The 23807-nt window shown below is 41.7% G+C and overlaps 1 protein-coding gene across 4 annotated transcripts; it reads right to left on the bottom strand.

The window, feature by feature from the left end:
- Positions 1-747: 747 nt before the first annotated feature.
- Positions 748-23780, bottom strand: ccdc125 (coiled-coil domain containing 125). 4 transcript variants are annotated; one of them, XM_028579112.1, is made up of 12 exons: positions 23574-23780; positions 22510-22758; positions 20902-20963; positions 20309-20395; positions 17901-17978; positions 9521-9606; positions 9361-9443; positions 8646-8758; positions 4762-4866; positions 3318-3468; positions 2382-2500; positions 748-1425 (listed from the first exon to the last, which is right to left on the bottom strand). In XM_028579112.1, the coding sequence occupies exons 2-12, from the start codon at positions 22742-22744 to the stop codon at positions 1045-1047; spliced, it is 1500 nt and encodes a 499-aa protein (XP_028434913.1). In that variant the 5' UTR covers positions 22745-22758; positions 23574-23780; the 3' UTR covers positions 748-1044. The 4 variants fall into 4 exon arrangements, with proteins under 4 accessions (XP_028434913.1, XP_028434912.1, XP_028434914.1 ...); XM_028579111.1 differs by having other exon boundaries at positions 22510-22744; XM_028579113.1 differs by having other exon boundaries at positions 20902-20960; positions 22510-22744.
- Between the last annotated feature and the right edge of the window lie 27 nt (positions 23781-23807).

The raw sequence follows: 23807 nt of genomic DNA, 5'->3' as shown, positions 1-23807 counted from the left end.
TTACTATAATTGCCACTTTTCATCACACCCCCCAATCGGCACCGTCAGACACCTCCCACCAAGAGCCTGGGTCTGTCCCAGGTTTCTGCCTAAAAGGAAGTTTTTCCTCGCCACTGTTGCACTAAATGCTTGCTCTTGGGGGAATTACTGGAATTGTTGGGTCTTTGTAAATAATAGTGTGGTCTAGACCTACTATCTATCTATCTATCTATCTATCTATCTATCTATCTATCTATCTATCTATCTATCTATCTAAAGTGTCTCAAGATAAAACTCTTGTTATGATTTGATACTATAAATACAATTTAATTGAAATTAAATTAAATTAATACAAAAAACAGTACCACTCTCCGAACAAAACTGTTCAATGTGTAATTCAACTTTGGTTTCAGATGACTCACAAATGCCATTACTGTAGGCAGATAAACATTTTTGAATATCATTACACAAACTAAGAGAACAAATGAAAAAACAGCACAATATGTCGCACCTAGCAGCACCATGCTACAGTAATCTACACGGATGACAACGTGTACAAGTCAAAAAAAAGATGGGTTTCCTCAGGAGCAGAGGTGTCAATTCCAGGTCCAGAAAGTAAAAGTCCTGCCATGTGTTTATTCCACCAATGAGCCAGCTGATTTCACTAATTAGTAGTGAAATCAGCTAGCTCACTAATTAGTAGTGAAATCAGCTGGCTGAGTTCATTGGTGGAATAAACACATGGCAGGACTTTTACTTTCTGGACCTGGAATTGACACCTCTGCTCAGGAGGGGGGCTGGCGTCTCCCTTAGCAATTACTAATTTCCAATGCCCGTCCCAAGAAGGGTCATTGTCAGCTGTTGTGTGGACTTCACTCACTTTTCTTTGAACATTCTTTTTTTTTTGTCATGCATTAGCAACTACATGAATGTGCACAACATTGTCTTTTTTGAACTAGGCGTTTGCATTGAGCCAGGTGGTGTGTGCCAAAACCACGTCCTCCTATTTTAGAATCAAACCCCGAGTGCTGCGTCTCTGTCTGAGACAGGAGTCTGCTGGCTGGATCAGGACTCTGGTTGGTCAGATTTTTGGATTTCAGACTCGCGGTTTTTGTGGTTGGACAGTGGCTGGCTGTTGGACTGCGATGGGTCTAACAGCTCCTGTGGTTCAGTCCTGGACTCTGACAGACACGCTGCGTGTCCCGGCTGATGCTGGGAATCTGGCAGCTGTAGGTGTTGCTGTGCATGGATGTTGGACTCTGATGAGACTTGGGCTTGTATCTTCGACTCTGATGTATTAGAAGTTTGCTGGTTCTGGTTCTCTGATGGGTCTGCTGGCCGGCAATGTGAATCCAGATGCAACTGTCTCTGTAGCTCGTCTGCACTGTGGGCTAACATGATGCTCACCTTCCTCTGGTGGGCCAGAGCCTCCTCCTTGTCATTCAGCTACAGCAGGAAACACAGGATCAGTGAGTACTAGGGAGGAAAACCAACCTCTCTGGAGACAAAAAAACACCTCAAGAATTCTTACATGGTGACCTTTCACGAGCTTTAGCTCTACCAACTCCTCAGACAAACGTTCCTGCAGTCTAATAACAATGGTCAGTCTAAAAGGGCGTTTACAGTTTATGCTTGAAAGTAAGGCAGAAATAATGTTTTAGATCAGTAACAGAGTAAAGAACAAGTTACTGACACATTCTAGAAAAACTAAATCTTTCTCCATTGGAACGTTTGACCGTGCTGAGCCAAACCATGCCAAGATTAGGGCTGGATATCCTTTAAAAATATTCAATACCAGTACTGATACCAATACTGTGACTTCAATACCGGTTCCTAAATGATAGACACAGACATTATTACATCTTGGTAGAAGCATGCTGCATGCTGATTGGCTCACTGACGCTGATAAGATTTTCTCCTTAGGTATTGGAATTTGGTATTGAATGACCAGGCATATGTCCCATAACGATACTAAGATGCTGGTATCGGTATTGGAGAGTACTCCAGTTTATTCACCGAGCCAATACAACTTAATTTTGCCACTAAGAAAATCTACTTTAAAGTAGTACATCTTTTTCCGTTATGCCTGACTGTCAAACTGGATAATAAAAGAAAGTTCAATGGCATTCATTGTTTGTTTTTGTTAATGTTTCACAAAGAGTTTAACCATCACAATCACATCCATACAGGGATAGTAGTACACAGCTGTTATACCATAACAAAATATATGACACACTGGTATCGGATCAGTACTCGGTATCGGCTGATATGCAAGTTCAGGTATCAGGAAGGAGAAAATGGTTTCAGACCATCTCTAATAAGGACTTCCTGAGTCAATTAATACAGTCTCTGTGCAGTGAGCTCTAGATAACAGGCCAGCAGATATAAGAGGAGACACTAACCAAGTCCAGCAGTCGGTAGAGAGTCTCAGTCTCAGTCTCAGTCTCAGTCTCAGGCATCTTGGATGGCAGCAATCCTCTCAACCTCTGGCTTACACTGATTAAAGGACTGCTGTTAGCACCTGGAGGGAAAAAACAGATGCTGGTCTGATGCTTCCAATACATGGGAGCTATGAGACACTAAAATCTAATTTTATTTATAGCTAATATATAGCTAAACACAAATAACAGAGAATCCCTGGCTTTGACACAGACCATCTGGTCTGAGAAGCACCCCTATCCAAGAAGAAAAAAGTTCACCAGAATCCCTCTTCCTGTGTCTTTACTTTATGTTTACTTTTATTTTATTTAAGAAGGGATAATGCACATTAATTGAAAATGGGCATCATTTATTTAGAATGGCTTTTATTAATACATAGTAGCATTGTGACGTTTTCCGTTCTTCCTGCTTTTATGTATTATTTTTCTGATTTTGCTGTACGTTTTAATTCTTTCTGATTTTACTGTATGTTACGTTTTACTGTTGTTACTTCATGTATAGGCACTTTGGATACCTGCTGGTTGCTGTAAAGCGCTATATAAATAAATGCTTATTGATTGATTGATGTACACGTGCCAGATTTAGCCATAGAGGCTCATTTTCTTATCAGCAGTCCCTGGCAGGTTGATGGCATTAAAAGAAAACATAAGCACAGAAAGGCTAACTGCCCAAATGTACATTTTCTATCTGATATTTTACAATCCTAGTAGCTCTGGTTGTTGCTTTTTGATTTTGTTTCATGAATTCATTCAGTGGAGAGACGGGACGACGATCAAACATTTTATACACGAGTAAAATATCTGCAAATGTCATTATGTTTTCCCAGTTTAAGAAGTCATTATCAAAATTAAAATTTGACTTGTTGTTGTAGGCACATGCTGTGCTGATAGCACACTTGCCTTCAGCTTTGCCCTGATTAGACTTCAGGATGTTGGCTTCAGCCAGCAGGAGGAAGTGCTCACTCCGTTTCCTCAGCTGCTGTTCAAAGGCGATGCGAAAAGCATCGGCGACCATCCACGCCTCCTCTCTCTTCAGACGCTGTGCATCCAGCTGGAACACACACACACACACACACACACACACACACACACACAAATCAGAAAAGACTTCATTGCCACAATAAGATCAAGGTTTTGCCTTGGTGAATACATAAACAAACAAACAAACATAGTAAACATTAATATGGAAATAAACAATAAATACAGAAACAAATATATACATACAAAATAAGTGTTGCGTAAGGAAAAAGAGGCTGAGTTGGTTGACTGCAGAGTGGGCAAATAATACATAATATGTGCAATGGATGTACATACTTACGAGGGAGTTAATAAAACATGATTATTGATGATGTGAGTAAACAGTCAGCAGAGGAGGAAGATATGGCACTTATTAAACCAGGGGTCTCTAGAACTCAAACTATCTGGGGCATGAATGTTCTCTCCCACCTCAACACTCCACAGATACATACAGTACACTCAGCGACTCGTCCTTCCCTCTCCTCCTACCTCTCATACTGCTCTGTAGGTTTCAGAAGGTAATGTCCCTTCCCACTTGATTCCTGGAGAAATCTCTGCTTACACATGAGACAGCTCACATTAAAACAGCAGCTGTCAGAAATGACCTGTGCTGCAGGTCAACATTTCTTTTTGGTTTAGAAAGAAACATTATTTAAAATGAATTAAATGAAATTGTCTCGTGTAAAGTTAGTTAACATTACCAAAAGTTAACTTTGAACCAAAAATAGATGTATGCATTTTTAGCACTAGTTGTCAGGAGGTTAGTTTGAAACCTTGTAAGGACAAAAATTATTTTATTACAACTAGTCTATATTGACGACATTTCCAGGATTGCTCCGGTGCCGACAAAATTCCGCCGGATGTCCCTCATTTCTCTTCCTTTGTGTTCTAACCTCCGGTGGATTTGTGAGGTCTATGGTTAACTGGTCCTCAGATCTCTGCAGGGTAAATCCAGACAGCTAGCTAGACTGTCTGTCCAATCTGAGTTTTCTGTTGCACGACTAAAACTACTTTTGAACGTACACGTTCCACCAAAACAAGTTCCTTCCTGAGACTATTTAGCAGAGGCATCGTGGCTCCGTCCGGCACTTAGTGTTACCCAAGACAAATGTGATTGGTTTAAAAAAAAATGCCAATAAACCAGAGCACGTTTTTCACCCATCCAGGAATGATGTGTGGACTAGCCAGACCTTCCTTCGCATATACTATATTACATCTAACTAAGGTAGTGAAGCAGTTCAGAAAGCAACAAGGACTGATGTTATATCTTAGGAACAACAATAGTGGTTGGTGAGCAAGAAGAAAAAGAAGAGGATGGAGCGTTTACCTCCTGTTGGAGCTGGACCAGCTGCTTCCTGCTGCTAGCCGCGGCCCGACTGCACAGACAAGCGTCAGCAGCACCGAGACACCGGCACGCCCCCAAAACTGCCAGCTGAAAACACAGACACCATGAAGACTTTACTCCCTCCTGTAAATTATAGAGTGGTCTTGACCTACTCTACCTGTAAAGTGTCCTGAGATAACTTCTGTTATGATTTGATACTATAAATTAAATTGAATATATATTTATTTATTACTTACATACTTCTACTTTTCTACTTTTTACAGTACTGCAAATTGTAGTCAATTACTTTTCAGATTAAGATTTTGCATTGAAAAGCATTTGAGAAGCTTATAAAACACAGCCCATTATTAAAGATAATAACCTCTTACAAACACCAGTAGTGTGTAGGTGTCTATTCTCTTGTTTTTAGTTTACTTCTCTAGTCAAGAAGTTGTTAGAAGTTCCACAAGACACAACATCTCACTGATTCCAAGGTAAGATTATCTAGTGTTTTCACATACAGCTAATATTAGAGAAAAGTACAAAAACTATGACAACAGATTTTTGTATCTTGTGTTTTTTTGTTGCTTTATCTTGCTTTAACTGTGTATAATTTGGTCTGATGTATCTTTACATTTTGTGTATGTTTTACCTGTGTGTTTGTTTGTTGTATTGCTTGTTTTTATCTTTTGTAGAGAAATTATCATGTTTTAGTTGTATATTTTTTCCCTTTTTTGTAATATGGGAGGATGCTGAATAAGCCTTTCAGGATTCTCTCTCCTGCACTGTAATTGCTTGTTTTTAAATTATATTGTATGTATTTCATATGTTTGTGCAATTAAACTAAACTATCAGAACTTTATTCTTCTTTCTGCCCAAACAGAGCCACAGAGGACCCCACCTCCCACGCCCCACACACAGCCCTCTCCCACCTGGAAGCCAGGATGCTGTTTGTGGACTACAGGGCAGCGTTCCACACCAAAGTGTCCGCCTGGCTCCTCACTAAACTCCAGGATCTGGGCCTGAACACAGCACCGTGTGATTGGATACTGGACTTTCTGACGAACCGCCTCCTAGGTTTGGCTACCAAATTCAATACTTTTTAGGCACCGACCGAATTGCCTCTAAAGTATCGAGTATTGAATAATGCCTTGTCATTCAATACCCAATTTCAAACCCTAAGGAGTAAGTCTCATCAGTGTCAGTGAGCCAATCAGCATGCAGCATGCTTCTACCAAGATCTAATACTGTCTGTGATTGGCTGTGTAACATTACACGTTGTAGAGACACGCAGGAGAAACTCTACGTTACACAGAGACGGCTCATGTAGTAAGAGCTGGAAAATAAATAAAAAGATTTGTGCTGTAATGTTGTAATTTCTTTTTGTTGTATAAAATTGGTATAAAAAAAAGTATGGTTCAGGAACCGTCATCAAGTCATGGTGTTGGTATGGGTACCGGTATTGAAATTCTTTTAACGATACCCAGCCCTACTGCCTCCAGGTGGCGAGAGTGGACAACCTCAGGGCTGTGTCCTCAGGCGAAGCAGGCTTCAAACACCACTGTGGAGTTGATCTCCCGCGGGGACGAGACTGCCTACAACGCCTTGGAACAGTGGTCTCCCCGAATGTCTCCAAGACCAAGGGGGTCATTATGGATAACAGGAAGGGGGCACTCACCCACCAGTCACTGTCCACGGCTGGTGGAATGTAACTAAGTACAATTACTCAAGTATTGTACTCAAGTACAAAACTTGAGATACTTTCCTTGTCTTTCTCTTTTCATGCCACTTTCTACTTCTACTCCGCTACATTTCAGAGAGAAATATTGTACTTTTTACTCCACTACATTCATCTGTTACAGCTTTAGTTATTAGTTACTTTACACATTAAGATACAATATAATGGCTACAAGTCCAGCTGAGATGATGAGACCATTAAACACACAACTGGTTGGATCCTTTACACACACTACAATACTTTAACTACATTCTCCTGATGATACTCACAGACTTTTACCTATTCAACATTTTCAATGCAGGACTTTTACTTGTAACAGAGTATTTTTACAGTGTGGTATTAGTACTTCTACTTAAGTAAAGGATCTGAATACTTCTTCCAGCACTGGCCGTGGAGCTAGTGGACAAAATCAAATACCTGGGGGTAAACATCCACAAGGACTTGACATGGGCCAGCAACAGTACAACTGTTGTGAAAAAGGCCCAACAGCGTGTGTACGGCCTCAGGCGCCTAAAGAAGTTTGGCCTGAAGCCCCAAATCCTCAGGGACTTCTACTGGGGCACTACAGAGAGCCTCCTGACATGCTGCTTCTTCACCTGGTATGGCAGCTGCACCCGCTTGGACCTCAAGGAGCTGGGGAGGGTGGTGCACATGGCACAGCACATCTGCGTGTGACCAGTGGACCAGGGGTGCCTCGGGAAGTCCCTGAGCACAGCTGCTCGCCCTGCGGCCCTCAGGAGGAGGGACAGGACCCCCAAAGCACGCACCAGCACAATGAGGTACAGCTTTTTCCCCCAGGCCACAAGACACACACACACACACACACAAAGTGCAATCCCACCTGTGCAATATCCACTGTCTTATACCTTCAATGTATATATTCTTTTAATGTCTCTTATATTTTATTCTATTGTATTTTATGTCTTTTTACTGTTGTTCTCCAAAGGGTAACATTGTGTCTTTTTTAAATTTTCTTTTGGATTTATATAAAGGTATTTCACACGTTTGTACTTGTATAACCAGAGGGAAAACCAACATCTTGAATCTTGAATCATTAATAATCTCACGACCCCTCCAATTGATCTGGTGACCCTTTGGAGGGCCCGACCCCTAAACTAGATAACTGTATATAAAGTAGTAGAAATAGCTCCACCTGGAGCAGCTCCAACAGTAACATGCTGCTCTAACATTGATGATTCTAATAATGTTACACAGAATCAGATATCAGTCACAGGAGACATTTTACTGCACATGTACTTCTACTGCTGATACTTACTACTAAGTACATGAAGCTGGTGATACTTTTGTACTTTTAGTAGAATTTTAAATGCTTTGACTAGTAATGGAGTATTTTTACATTGTTGTTTTGGTACTTCTACTTAAAGGTGCAGTAAGTGATGCAAAGCGTGTTGATATTTGAACTCAACTGCCAAACAATATGACCCCCCTTCAGAATCTCCGCCCTCCAGATATACAGGCAGATAACTACTGGCCGGCACATTCAGATGCTGCCTCTCCCCCTACCATCAACTGACACTGCCTGTTGCTGATTGGCTGGAATAGTGTTTTGTGGCTCATGCACTCCTTTCTGTTTGTTTTCCATTTACACAGGCAGTAAATGCTAGATGGGATCCGCTAGACATGTTGTCACAGGACGTTCCCTAGCCCAATCCCCACTCCCCACTCCCCACGCCTAAACCTAACTACATCAACACATCTAGCAGATCCGATCTAGCATCTACCCACATCCAGGGCTGTGTATTAACACCAGCTTTTTTTTTAGCACACACAGATAATAAAGAGCTAGGTGAGCGTGAGGAGATATTTGCTGAATTTTACAAAAAGTGTGTTGGATTAACATCACTTACTATACCTTTAAGCAAAGGATCTGACTACTTCCTCCCCCATATCTTATTTTTGCCCTGTGGCAGCCTGGCAGGTTGCTCTGACCCCAGAGAAACACTGCAGAACATCATGTCATTTCACATGATTACACAGAGAGTGCGTCAAGTTTTCATCATGTAAAATGATCCAATTTTCCAGCAAAATGTGCCACTGACAGTTACTTTGAAAGGAAGATGTACTAAGTGGTATCCTTCTCGCTCTCTCTCTCTGTCTGTGTGTGTAATGTTGATTGGGGCTCTCTCACCTCCAGAAGACTTGCGTCTCTCTCTGGGCTGTAGTGAGGTTTGGTTTCTTGGTAAGTTCTCTGCTCCTTCACACTCAGCATGGAGAGAAGCTCCACGCACTGCCGACTAAGAGCTGCAAACACACACACAATGTTGGTGATGACGATTAAATCAATTCCATTTGCTGATTAAACCTTGGGTTGAGATTAGGGCTGGGCAATATATCGATATTATATCAACATTGATATATGAGGCTAGATACTGTCGTAAATTTTGGATATTGTAATAACGTGATATGACATATGTTGTCTTTTCCTGGTTTTAAAGGCTGCATTACAGTAAAGTAACTTACCAGACTGTTCTAGCTGTTTTGTTATTTGCCTTTACCCACTTAGTCGTTATATTAACATTATTGATGATTATTTATGAAAACTCACATCGTGTGAATATTTTGTGAAAGCACCAATAGTCAACCCTACAATATCACCGCAATATCGACATTGATGTATTTGGTCAAAAATAACGGGATATTTGATTTTCTCCATATCGCCCAGCTCTAGTTGAGATTATTTAGCCAGTTGTGACTGTTGGTGAGTTGGAGTCCCACTCGGGTTGGGAGCGGCAGGAGGTTTGGTGACTCCACACACAGACTTCCACTTCACTTCACAGAAGGAGATGATCTGTCCAGACATGTCTAGGTCCCCTTAAAAGGATTCTACATTATTCAGCACTTACTGGAATGTTCTGCCCGGAGCTTCTGGATCTCTCTCTCTCTCTCCTCCAGTTTGTCGGTCAGAGTCTTGTTCTCACTCCAAATTCTGATTACAACAACAACAGAGTTATAATACAAACCAATGAAAATAGCAGCCATGAGTGTTTGTGGAGTAAATCCAACCTGTTGTATTTCTGCTCCCAGGATTGTTGAGACTTCTTCATCTGGACCTGGTTGAAGCTGAGTTCCCACTGCAAGCTGTTCGCCTCCTGCAACACATCATGATAGGCATATTTTTCTTTACCTTTTCTCCGCCACATGCATCTAGTTTTATGCATAAGGTTATATACAAGCCGAGATATAAAATCCCACACTTTTACCATGACAAAATATTTGCATGGCCATATACACAGTTCTTCTTCCTGGCCCGTGTTCTCTGAACATGGCTTATTAATCAGGACATAAACAACATTATGTTATCCAGTTAAAAGTATGCTGTTAATTCTTGTGTAGCCAATTTGTTCTAAAACCTAAACGGAGAATTTATTTTCTGTTCTCTTGAATAACTGACCAATTTCTTTTCGAGGTTCAGTAATTTAAATAAATGACAATAAATTAAAAAAAATTAATTTCAACCCAGGTGTATACCTGTGGTGCAAATACATTTCATATATTCTAGTACAAACATCCAATCATTCTGTCTTATTTAAGTCATATACTTTTAATACATTTTGCTCAGAGTATCCCTAACTTAATTTGAATTGGTCTTTTTATAAATTGTATTTTATTGTTTTTATCCACTACAGATATGAGCATAACAACAAACAAGAAATACATCATAAAAGGTGAGGTAACCACATAAGCCACGTGTTGAAAAATTGCAAAACTAAGAACACAAATCTAGATAATAGCTGCTGGGCAGCTTTGAGTCGGGGCTGGGCATTATCATGAGGAAGAAGACAAATACATGTATCATTTAAACTTAAGTCTCTAATCCACAAAGCACAATTCCTGGGTAGGTATTAGCATGTTTGTTCTGCATCACCCGGGACTCAACCTCAGATGTCAGGGGTGAGCCATGATCTTATTAAGCTAACTGCCAAGTTAGAAACCATAGACGGCTTCACACTTTACACTGTGATAATCACCAGGTTTGCATGTAAAGGCAGGTATCAATCTAGTACCAACAATTCAGTTATCAAGATAACATTCTGAGTTTGTGTACTTCATCTAAACAACATAATGATGTCTGTAATTAATTGTTTTTACTAATATTGATTGCTCCATAAGTAACAAGTTTAAAGATGCTGTATTCCAACTAACTGCAATAGATTAGAATATAATTCAAAATATTTCCAAAACATTCCGGTTTTTAGATAAAGCTCTGAAATTGACCGCACTACTTATACCTTGAAATCGAAACGCTGTCATTAATTTTCATGAACATTGGAGATTTATCAAGCGAGAGTTTGAAGTTGACCTCAACTGAGGAGGTAATAGGGAGGTGGAAGGAGCACTTTGAGGAACTCCTAAATCCAACTAATACAACCTCTATGTTAGAGGCAGAGCTGGAGGATGATGGGGGATTGTCGTTGATTTCCCTGGGGGAAGTCAATGAGGTAGTCAAACAACTCCACAGTGGCAAAGCCCCGAGGATTGATGCAATCCGTCCAGAAATGCTGAAAGTTCTGGGTGTGGAGGGGCTGTCTTGGTTGACAAGCCTCTTCAACATTGCGTGAGAGTCTGGGACAGTGCCAAAGGAGTGGCATACCGGGGTGGTGGCAAAGTCTACTCCAAGGTAGGAAATGGGTGAGGGGTACAATGGAGCTGGAGATTGGTCAGAGAATCGGTGCAGCGAGGGCGGTATTACATTCAATTTACCGCACCGTTGTGACAAAAAAAGAGCTGAGCCAGAAGGCAAAGCTCTTGATCTACCGGTCAGTTTTCGTTTCTACCCTCACCTATGGTCATGAAGGCTGGGTCATGACCGAAAGAACGAGATCCAGGGTACAAGAGGCCAAAATGGGTTTCCTCAGGAGGGAGGCTGGCGTCTCCCTTAGAGATAGGGTGAGAAGCACAGTCATCCGTGAGGAGGTCAGGGTAGAGCCGCTGCTCCTTTGCATCGAAAGGAGACAAATGAGGTGGTTTGGGCATCTGGTAAGGATGCTCCCTGAGCACCTTCCTAGGGAGGTGTTCCACGCATGTCCAGCTGGGAGGAGGCCTCAGGGAAGACCCAGGACTAGGTGAAGGGATTATATCTCCAACATGGCCTGGGAACGCCTCAGGATCCCCCAAGCAGAGCTGGTTAATGTGGCTCAGGAAAGGGAAGTTTGGGGTCCCCTGCTGGAGATGCGGCCTCCGCGACCCGACACCGGATAAGCGGACGAAGATGGATGGATCGCAGTAGTAGGTTTGCAGTAGTTTACAGTAAAACATTGTTATCCACTGCAGGCTCAATTTTTGATAACATGATCGTTTGTGATGGACAGGCTGAAGATGAAGTGGAGCAGTTTTGTTTTAGTTAGGTTTCATTAGTTCTACAGTTTTTGAGGAAAACAGATTGATGGACTTCATAATTCCTGCAAGCTCCAAGCATATCAACATTTCTGCTCAATTGGGATGGCAAAAGTTGCTATTATGTACGACTGATTTGTTATGAAAGTTTTAAACTCAGCTGCAGCCCAAGAAACAGTTAAGGAAGTTGAGCATAGGACTGGACCTATGTGCCAGGTTTAGTGATTTTTCATGTATGGGCAGGCAAATTTCATGGTATGAATAAAAAAATGAATAACTAGGCGAATACAAGAGGGACCAGCAGCAGAGCTGCCCGGCCCCTAATAACTTAATCCGAAACAATAAAAACTTTAGTTTTACTTTGTTTATTTATATAAGAAAGAAAAAAGGCAGAAACTGAATCCACTTTTGTCTTATTCAGTAATTTGTGCCAGTATTCAACACTTGTTATATATTTAATGATCAGGCAATTAAGGAACTTGCAAATGCTTCTAATTCCTGAGTATATTCTTTTCTGATAATTTAAAGGTCCTATGACATGCTGCTTTTTGGATGCCATTTCTGCGTCTGTAGCTTTAAATGCTATTGAGGAGGAGAGAGGCGGGGCAAGGTGGAGGGTGTGGCCTTGACCAACTGTCATGCTTTGCTCGTTTGAAAGCCATGATGTCTCTCTCTTTCTCATGGGTGGGCCAAATTCTCTGGGCGGGCAAAGCAGAGAAAGGGGAGGTAACCTTTCCCCTTATGACATCATAAAAGGAAGATTCCAGATTGGCCCATCTGATCTTTCATTTTCTCAAAGGCGGAGCAGGATACCCAGGGCTCGGTTTACACCTATCACCATTTCTAGCCACTGGGGGACCATAGGCAGGCTGGGGGAACGCATATTAATGTTAAAAAACCTCAAAGTGACATTTTCATGCCATGGGACCTTTAAGGTTGGTAATAATTAGATATTAGCAATTAGTGTGATATAATATGTTGTAGTATTAAGTAGAAAATGTAACATATCAAATAAAACATTTACAGGAAAAACACATTGAAACTGAAAAACAGCGATGTATACACCGTACATCACCAGTAAATATACATTTATTACATTATATGAAAGTGAATATTTTTGTAGAAAATCTGAAGTTTTTTCTACTCAGTATGTTTGACAGGAGAGATGATCAGAGGGGCAGAGTTTTTACCACCATAGTGAAGACTGGGACGAAAGAATGGGTAGAGTTTCTCAGTGAAGCAGCAGCCAGTAAAACAGTAAATAAGAGCTGCAGCATCTACGTCATAAAAAGAGACAAGACCCTCCTCATAATCCACAAACACCCCCACCTTCTGAGGCGGAGACTTCAAAGAGAGACGGACATCGGGGCCAGCACTGGCGTAATACTCATTCTTATTCGCCAAAGATGTCGTCCAGTAGCCAGTCTGAGGGCTCAAAATTATTTCTCCCTTCCTGTTGATCAACTCACTGGCCACTCCTAAAGTCCAGTGAGTCTTCCCTTTAACCTGAACCTCGTAGTAAAATCTTCCTGAAGAGAAACTCTGCTTTGCTAAGACATTGACCCATGGAAAAAATCTCTTTGGGTTGTCTGGGAGATTCTTCTTTACATCACTATGTTTAACTTGTTTACCATCATCAGACAGGGTAAGACCAAAATGTGCTGTATCAGGATCAAGAGTCACATCCACTGCATACTGCTGGACCCTCTTCAGCTCGCCCACAAACAGGTTGGTTATCTCTTCATTAAGCGTCTCCTCCAGCTGACTCACAGCTCTCCTCACAGTCCCCTCATGTGACGATGGACGGAGGTTGACTTCTGTCCAGTCCTTGGTACAGGGAGCAGCGTTCTGGGATGTGAAGCTCTGGAGGAATTGGAGGTGGTCTTCAGACTGTGAGAGCTGCTCCACCTCAGTGCTTCTCTTCTTCAGCTCAGAGATTTCCTGTTCCAGCTCCTTGATGAAGCCTTCAGCCTGTTTCTCTGTCGTCCTCTGTTTCTCTTTGATTATGCTGAAGAGCTCAGCTTGGATTCTATCAATAGACTCCTTCAGAGCAGTAAAGACCTGAATACCCTCAGCTTTCTCTCTGTCTGCATCTTCCTCGCTGAGCTCCACTGAGCGCTTGATCTCCTGAATCTGCAGTCGCCTCTTCTGGATCATCTGCTGGATTTCAGCCTCCAGCTCTGCCTTCTTTCCTTCATATCCTTCTTTCAGAGGAACAATGTCATGCATCTTGTGGTCTAAAACTGTGCAGAGCATGCAGACACACATCTGATCGATCTTACAGAACAGCTCCAGCAGTTTATCGTGCTTTGTGCACATCCTGCCTTCTAGGTTGTCCACAGGGTCAATCAGATGATGTGTTTTCAAACGTGAAGCTGTCAGATGATGCTCCAGGTGAGTTTCACAGTAGGAGACCAGGCACACCAGGCAGGACTTTAGGGCCTTCAGTTTGCTTCCAGTACAGACATCACAGGGAACTTCTGCTGATTTGGACACTTGTTGCTCTGATCTGCTGCTGCAGGCTATCTGTTGAGCTGACTGTCTAAACTGAGCAGACATCTCGGAGATGAAAGTATTGACCCGTAGATGAGGCCTTGGATCGAACACCTCTTTACAGTTGGGACACTGACACTGGACATTAATATCCCAGTGATCAGTGATGCAGGTTTTACAGAAGTTGTGTCCACATGGCATGGCGACTGGATCAGTGAACACATCCAGACAGATGGCGCACAGAAACTGATCTTCAGTCAGCAGACAGCTGGCAGCAGACATATCGACACTGAGGACGAAAAGTGTGAAAACACCAAATTGTCATTACATGTATTTTGATACAAAGAGGATGAAGAGGAGGTTTAGAGAGAGATGATGTTCAGAGAGAGAGAAGGGGGATACAGTGAGCAGAGAATCAGGCACATTAAATGTACAGAAGAAAAGTACCACTCTGGACTGCAGGAAATTATATATATACACAACCTCCACGGCCACCGATGGACCTTAGTTTAAAGTGCTCATTCTGGCTTTTTCCCTTTCCTTTATTGGGTTATATATCTTTTTGTGCACGTTATAGGTTCAAAGTGAAAAAGCCCAAAGTCCACCCCAAAGGGACTTCCCATCTCCAACAGAAAACACTGTTCACAAACTGCTCCAAACAGCTCTATTGTAGTCCAGCCTTTACTTCTGTGATGATCGTGCGTCACTTTGTAACACACAATATAATGCTCGCCTAGCTGCTAGCATGGCACGCCCTCATACTCTGCTTCTGACTGGCTAGTAGTCCTTACCTAGGTACTGTCAGGGCACGCCCTCATACTCTGCTTCTGACTGGCTAGTAGTCCTTACCTAGGTACTGTCAGGGCACGCCCTCATACTCTGCTTCTGACTGGCTAGTAGTCCTTACCTAGGTACTGTCAGGGCACGCCCTCATACTCTGCTTCTGACTGGCTAGTAGTCCTTACCTAGGTACTGTCAGGGGGCACGCCCTCATACTCTGCTTCTGACTGGCTAGTAGTCCTTACCTAGGTACTGTCAGGCACGCCCTCATACTCTGCTTCTGACTGGCTAGTAGTCCTTACCTAGGTACTGTCTGGGGCACGCCCTCATACGCCCTCATACTCTGCTTCTGACTGGCTAGTAGTCCTTACCTAGGTACTGTCAGGGCACGCCCTCATACTCTGCTTCTGACTGGCTAGTAGTCCTTACCTAGGTACTGTCAGGGCACGCCCTCATACTCTGCTTCTGACTGGCTAGTAGTCCTTACCTACGTACTGTCAGGGCACGCCCTCATACTCTGCTTCTGACTGGCTAGTAGTCCTTACCTAGGTACTGTCAGGGCATGCCCTCATACTCTGCTTCTGACTGGCTAGCAGTCCTTACCTAGCTACTGTGCATGTGTGACTCCCAACAAAGATGGAATAGAAGTGAGATGTCTCACTCTGTAGCTAAAACAGAGAGCTCAACACACAGGGTGAAAAGAGGAGCTGCAGCAATGTGCAGTACAACAAAAATATGGTGTTTTTTGAAAATAAAAACCACATAAACCTATTCTGGTACAACCTCTACAATTATGAACCTGAAAATGAGCATAATATGAGCACTTTAACATTCTTGCTGAGTGAATCTTTCTGTCTGAGTAGAGCTATGAATTTGAGTTCATACCCGTTGTTGAAACATTAAATATTATCAGCTGTTCTGTCTTACAAAGGCAGACAGCAGGAACTACAGAGACAGTGAGGCTGAGAGGAAAGAGTTTAAAGTTCAACGCTATTTACCAAAGTGTGTAACAGTTATATACAGTACGTTGTAAAACATAAATCTTTCTGCATTTACAAGCAAGATCAAATGAAACTGTTACTCAAAGGAAATCTAAGTTAGGCTAGTCAGCTTTTAGCAGGCCTACTTTATCTGCCGTTAATTCTTTATTTGTTCTGAATTCTGCTTTTTTACTTTGACCAAATATTTAGTGATTGCATTTTGTCTCCGTGTACTCACCAGTGTTTGCCAGAGAGTCTGTTGTTGAGGAAAAGCTGCTGGATTCAGTTGAACGTTTCTTCAGAGAGAAACAGAGAGAGTTGTCGCGACTGCAGCTCTGTTGTTGCTCAGACAAACTTTCACTTTCATTTCAGGAAATGTGGAGTTGCAGCTCTCCTCTTTCACTGTTGCTCCACCCAAGGGCGTTACTTTGTGTTGCACAGTTGTAAGGACTATGGCTCAGATAAAAAAAAACATGTTTGGATGTAAAGGTCGGATCGGTATGAGGTCAGAGGAGATCATTTCACAAAAACCTTTGACTGCACACGTAACCATACAAGGGGCACGTTTCCTTCTAACACTGGGGGGACACAGGGGTCTGGGAAGTTGTGAACAGGCTTCCTTTCTCCCTTTGCACTAGGCCCTGTTCCCAAAATGAATACGGTTTTGTGTCTGCTTAATTCTTAATTTCACTGTAATGTTGTAGGTTATTGTTTTAGTTTGTTTGTTACTTTATTATTTGACATTGGCCTGTTTGGCAGGTTTCATGGGTTCATAGTGTTTTGCTATGGTGATGTGGGAGGGTAGCTCAGCTGCTCACCAGTTTAATCAAGGAGAGTGGATGCAGGTTTGCCTCATTAGGTCCTTTCTGTAGGGAGGGGCTGAGCAATCCTAAAGTGAACAATATGTAAGATAGTTCTGCAGTAAATTACATTTTTATAATATTTGGGGTGCCTATTGCAGTGGGTGCACATATATGTATAAATAGTAATGTCAGTAGTAACTGATCTATCCAATTGTTATGATGTTTTGAGAAACTTAAGTGTTACTGTTGCTTGCTCAGGTGAGCTCACCCTATAATCACCTGTGCAGGTGGTAGGTTTCAATTAGGGGGGGCTGAGTTAAAAAGGGCTTCAGGAGAAGAAGGTGAGAGAATCTTTGCAGCTTGCTGTGAGGTTGCCATTTTGTTTGTTTGCTGTTATTTTGTCTTAGTTTGATTTTTTTTTTTTATTTTGGTTTGAGTATATTTTGGTGTCATTTTTTAATAGAAACACAAATTGGAACTTGAAAAGCCTCCTCTCCAGTTGTCAAGCTTGACAGAAGTGTGCATTCTGGTGAATTTATACGCTAAAAATGTATGGTTAATTCATGCAGTGGTTGACAATTCAAAATATAAAAACATAATGGAAATATAATGCAGTAATGCTCTCAGGCATTATTGCTTTCAAATATGCATTCTCTTGTCTCAACTTTTCTAATGCACTTGTTCACATGATACATTAATGCATTATAATTCATTAATAAGCCCCTGGACTTTATTAGCTCAGATGTCTTTCAGATTTCTGCTCAAGTTCAGAACTTGCTGCACATTCAAAACATATCTCTGTTTTTTTGTGTTTATTTTTTTCAGAAACTTTTCAGAATGTCTCTTAATACCACCATTTCTTGTGATATTACACGTTTCCTTTGATAAACAGGAACAGGGCAGTTAGTTCCTGGCTGTTGAGTAGAAACCTGCTATAGAGAGTCAAAGCAAACAGACCAAGCCCTTGTTTGAGCAGCCTGCATGTACACTTACCTTCTCCAGAGCTTTGGCCCTCGCCTCACTTTTCTGCAGCAGACTTTTAGTGTGACTCGTGGCTTTGTCAAGAATGGCCTGTGAAGAAGAGCAGTCTTTAGTCATCGGCTGAACAAAGTCTCTGTAGGTTTTAATACTTCTTTCTCTCTGACTGAAGGCAACTGCTTAACAATGTGATAATATCTTCGCAACGCAACACACACTGAATCCTTTCATGGGCAACCAAACCAGAACATCTGCACTTCGTCAATTGTACGCCATAGTGTACGCCATAGTTTTGTGGGGCTGCCATATTTTTTGGTATCTGCTGTGAGTGATTGAAAAATTGACGTGACATGACTAATTAAAAATGCAGGATGTCCTATGTGGCGCTAGTGACGATTTTCTCCGACCAATCGCTGGTCTGCAGTGTTTTAACTTTTTCTAGTATCATACCAAAAAAAAAAAAAAATATTCAGAACTTTTGCTAATGGAAAACCTAGGGCTGGGCAATAAATCGATTTTAGCGATTAACTCGAATGTGTGGTTAACGTTGATTTGTTTAAATGAAAATCGGTTTTCACCTGAACGTCCGCCCACGCTCCCCTCTGGGCTCCCGTAGTTCCGAACAGGCTCAGCCTCCCCCCGCGTGATTGGTTTGCCATAGAGATACACAAACAACATGGCAGCGACAGGGACTAACATTAGTTCTTTTCTCACTAGTTGTTTCATTACTTACTTAACCGTAATCTCCGCCGAAATGACCGGCAGATCGCGGTGCTCTGTCCCCGGCTGACAGTCACCTATTCTTGGATAACTGAACCACCAGCTACAGCTGACCTGACGGAGCACCAGAGGCGGTGTTGAGGAACTCTGTTGTGGCTCAACACATCTACTAAATGTCGCTGATATGACGAGCTGTGACGGAGGTCTGTAGCGGCTTAAACAACTAGCAATCACCGCTCTGTAGCACGGAGCTCCTCTTCAACGTTTTTTTACCACTAGTTACTACGGAGGAGCTTGCTACAGGTACGCTACATTCATGAGACCATGGGATGTTAATGTACGTTACTCAGCAACACGTGAAAATAGGGTCAAAATGATTTGAACTTTTAGGCGAGGAACGAGAAGTGAATTACCTGTATGTGTGTCTCACACATCTGTTTTGAAAATATAGCTTCATTATATAATTTTGTCATTTCCCCCCCAAAACAATGGTAGGGAAAACACTCAAACCAATTTATATTTCCACAAAATTGGCATGAATAATTATAATGGTATACATGCCCCATGTGTGTGTGCGTGTGTGTATGAGTCAAAATAAAATTAAGTTAAAACTTGTTTTGAACAATTTCTTTGTCATCTGCAGATTGATTTTAAGTAGGGGTGGAAAAAATTGATTTAAATCTTAAATCGGGGATTTGCGTTGAGTCAAAGAACAAAGCCGTACCATGCAGTGGAAACACAGAAATATAACGAGTAGGTGTGTAGAACTGTCCTAAGGCGATTATTTTACAATATTGCCTAAATCTCTATATAATTATCTACTGATAAACATCTGCTCTCATCTTCCATGAACTAGAAGCAGTCATTTTATCTGGTAATGTAGAGGCAGAGACTGGAAATAGGGGCAGAGAGAAGATAAAAAATACTTAAAACACTATGTATTTGTGTACTGTATTTTTATTTTTGTATCTACATTTGTGTATGTCCTTTGGTTGTGGTTTTTATTTAAGCCATTACAGGTTTCTATCCTCACATGTATTTTTGTATTTCTTCAATGAAATTAGTTTTTTTCATGTTCTGTGAAACAAATAAATTAAACTAAACTAAATAAACAAAAACTAAACTATGATAAAATGCAAACAAAGGTCCTAGAATAGAACCAGGGTTGAAGTACTGGGACTTTGAAGTAATGTGGCATGTGCTGGAACCATTTGGCTTCCAAGACGCTCCAAAATAGCAGTCTTAAAGGGTCCCAAGTGGACATTGCCTTATGGGATCACAAGAGAAACACATAGAGAACCACTGTGTTGGACCACTAGGTCAGGGGTTCCCAAACCTTTTCACTTGGAGGACCCCTATCTGACAAATTACACCACAGACCCCCATTTGATTAGATTTTGTCCCAGGGGCCTCCATCTGATAGGATTTTTTGTTTTAGATGATTAATTACAAAAACAGTCCAAAACAGTAATACATTCTGTCATTGTGTAACTTATGAATGGCATTATAGTGAAAATAAATGATTTGACGTTTCGTTCAGGACCCCTGGAACCTAGGTAACACTGCTAAGCAGCATTCCTGATGGATACTTGCTTCATGTCTGGGCGCTCTTGTGATTGTGACTGAACTACAGAGCAGTGAGGTGTGAGATGCAGTGTTGAGTGTGTGTGTGTGTGTGTGTGTGTGTGTGTGTGTTGCTCTACCTTCCCCTGTAAGATCTTCAGAGCTTCGTATTTGCCTTCAAGGTACCGATGTGCCACCTCCAGCTCACAGCATAAAACGTCTATCACCTGTCAACAGAGCAGAAGCATCAGTTACAGTCTGCCAGGCTGGAGTCACATGGTCACTAGTCTGGCATAGCTAGACCTTCCTCCACTGGGCTGTGGAGGAGGGTCTGGCTAGTCCACACAGCATTCCTGAATACGAGAAAAACGTGCTCTGGTTTATTGGCATTTCTTTAAACCAATCACAATCGTCTTGGACGGAGCTAAGCGCCGTACGGAGCCACGGTGCCTCTGCTAAATAGCCTCAGGAAGGAACTTGTTTTGGTGGAACATGCAGCAGAAAACTCCGATTGGACAGATAGTCTAGCTAGCTGTCTGGATTTACCCTGCAGAGATCTGAGGAGCAGTTAACCATAGTCCTCACAAATCCACCAGAGGTTAGAACGCCGACACAGAGACAGAGGAAGGGGACGGACATCTGGCCGAAAATGAGGGATATCCCATAAATGAACGGTAGTGGATAAAGGCTACATGGGCAGTTATATCAGATATAGTTTGTCTTTTTTTCCTACCTCAGTGGCTTCCTGTAGTCTGTCTTTCAGCTCGTCTTTGGACAGGTCAACCAGGGCGCCTGCTGATTCACAAAAAGTGAACTCTTGCATTAGAGGTCATAGTAATTGTCTTGTAGTTGTGTATGAAGAAGCAGTCAGAGCTATATTCAAGGACACCTTTGCAAAGTGACGTCTTCAAAAAACTCCAAACGGCTGTTGCAGGGTCAGCACATGGGTTTGTGGTTAACTTGCAACTGGAATAAAGTTTTTGGCACTGATCCCTCATAACTGTGTATGTGACCTGAGATGCTGCAGAGTGTTTCTGAATGTTACAGCAAAGACCTGCAACACATGCCATATCAGCATATAACAAGCTGGACTTAACAGGCATGGTGTTGGTTCAGACATCAAACTTCACAATAGAAACAGAAGGTAAGTCTTGTGTAAACACTATTTGAATGTCAACTGAACATATTATGGACTGACCAATCCCAGTTTAAATCTCTTTAATCTAACAACTGAGCAGACTGCAGATGGCCCAAAGACACACCCAACGACTCAATATTTAGAGCTTTAACAATGATCACTGACGCTTTTCTGGACTGGAAAACTAATTCAACATCCAAGTTCTGACTTCCAAGTTCTGATTCTCCCATCATGCAACACTGTGGGGTCATACACTGAATTAAGTTTGAATAATTTAATTCTTCTTTGTGTGGGGCCAAAACTGTTTCAAATCAAATGAATACATTTGGTGTCTGAATGATACTATTCTATTGTATTAATGTATTTTTCTTTGGCAAAATTATTATTTTTGAAGGAAAGAAGAAGAATAGCAAAATAACAGCTGATTCAAACTTTAGAGCAGTAGTTTATATATACTTTAATTAGCACAGTTAGGAAATAATCTTAACCAAAAAACCTCCTTATAGTTTTATATGGAAGCCAAGTTTCAAAATAATCAATTATGATCACAGAGTCAGCAGTGCTCCGAACAACCTACCTATCTCCTCACTAATTATACCTTCCCATAATTCCTAAATATTTCCCAAAATGCCGATCTTACTGGACGCTAATTGTCCACTTTGGGTCAGAGTCAGTTTAAAGGCTTCACATGGTAAAAATCCTATCATGGTTTAAGACCAAAGCAAAAAAAATTGGTAACATTTTTTTTTCTTTTATATCCATAAGTATTGTGCATTCCTTTATTAACAAATGTATGTTTTGATTGAAGTGTTGTCTGCTATAAAAATCAAAGGTGAAATGAGATAATTGGATGGTATCCTGCCTGCATCAGGCCGTTTGATTCTTGTTTAGCTCCTTTGTTGCAGTAAAGGGTCAGTTGACAGATGATAGGGTTTCCCCCTGAAAAGTTGTTAAGCCCGGTGGCAAGTGTCTTTTTTCCGACTGGTGACAGCATTCATGTAGAAACAGATTCCATAGGGCCCTACATTAAGTCAGTGCTAAAAGCTTTGAAAATATGACAACGTTTAAATTTCCAACCAAGCTGCCCCACCATAACTGTAGTTTAAAAAAACGTCTTAAAGATACATGAACAGATAATTCCCAGTGGCTTAGGTGGGCCACCAGGCTTGCAATGCACCGGGGGGAAACCCTGGATGTTCCTACCGGAGAGTGGCAGCTTCCAGCGGGCTCTCCGCTGCTGTGTCTCTGCAGTCTTCAGTCCGGGGATCCAGGCCGCCTCTCCCGGCTCTGTTCGGGACAGCGGCGTCTCTGTGAGTCCTACAAAGCTTTGGCTCTTCTTCCTGGTGGAGCTGGGTGCTGCTTTGACTCCCATCCCATCCCCCAAGTCTCCCTCCACCATGTCATCATCCAGGCTGTGGGCCTCACTGGCCTCCTGCATCTGCACCCATCAAACTTACATATAAACCACATATTGGTTTGCTCAAACTTCAATGGTCATTTTATAATGAAGATTGAGGAGGTGTGTTTGATAAGATCTGGGACTCTGTACTTACATTATTTCCTAGAATTTTTTTTACCAATGATTGAGCTAAATATGTTCTGTTTATACAGTAGCGGCGAGGGCGACTACATCAGATCCGTTTCCAGCAAAACAAGGCGAAAGCCCCTCTACATTTGGATTAACCTCCACGTGCTGTAACCAAACATGTTCTCAAATATAGATAGGCCTATATGTATTTCATTTGCTGTATTAGCCTAAAGTATACCTGTCTGGTCCTAGTTTAATCTCAGTGTGGGACATTAGGTCATTACTCAATAATTAACTTGCTGTGGTCCAGGTTGCTGCTAGTAAAGTAAAGGAAGTCCATGTGTTCAGTCAGTTGATATTGATAAGAGTTTATACATGACTACAAAAATAGAAACTACAGAAGAGTATTTCCCATTTAAAGCCATGTCGGAAATGATATGTTTGGCCATCACTTTTTAGATTTGAACAATTTAAAATGTCTCTTCGTAGGCCAGAATGACAGGTGGAACTGTCTGGAAAAAGCTACATCATGGCCAAGTCTTAAACTTAACATAACTGTGAATATTTGTGAGAAGTCCAAGTGACTGTAAAGATGACTGCTAGAGCAATAACTATGGCTCATCGTCACTATAGTCTCTAGCCATTACATTTATGGAAAAGACGAAAACCTGAAGTATACATTTGTTACAGAAATGTCCCTTTAGTCACAATTCGTGTTTCTGTCCGAACGTCCTCTTACCTGGAACTTTGAAGCAGTAGCGTGATATTCCTTGGTGCTTCCCCGCCTCCAGCGACACACGGACAAACACAACGTTTAGTAAAGATGAATCCCAGTGTTACTACCATAGACTGTTAATATTCATATTTACGGTCAACGGTTACTACCGGCAGCTTTCACATACTAATAGAAAGACTGCGAGGTGAATCACTTCCTGTCAAAACACCTGCAGCGGCAAGCCAGACGCAGGTAACA

This window comes from Perca flavescens, chromosome 5 (assembly GCF_004354835.1).
Source record: "Perca flavescens isolate YP-PL-M2 chromosome 5, PFLA_1.0, whole genome shotgun sequence".
Classification (NCBI taxonomy): domain Eukaryota; kingdom Metazoa; phylum Chordata; class Actinopteri; order Perciformes; family Percidae; genus Perca; species Perca flavescens.
This window is presented reverse-complemented; position numbering and strand designations above follow the sequence as displayed.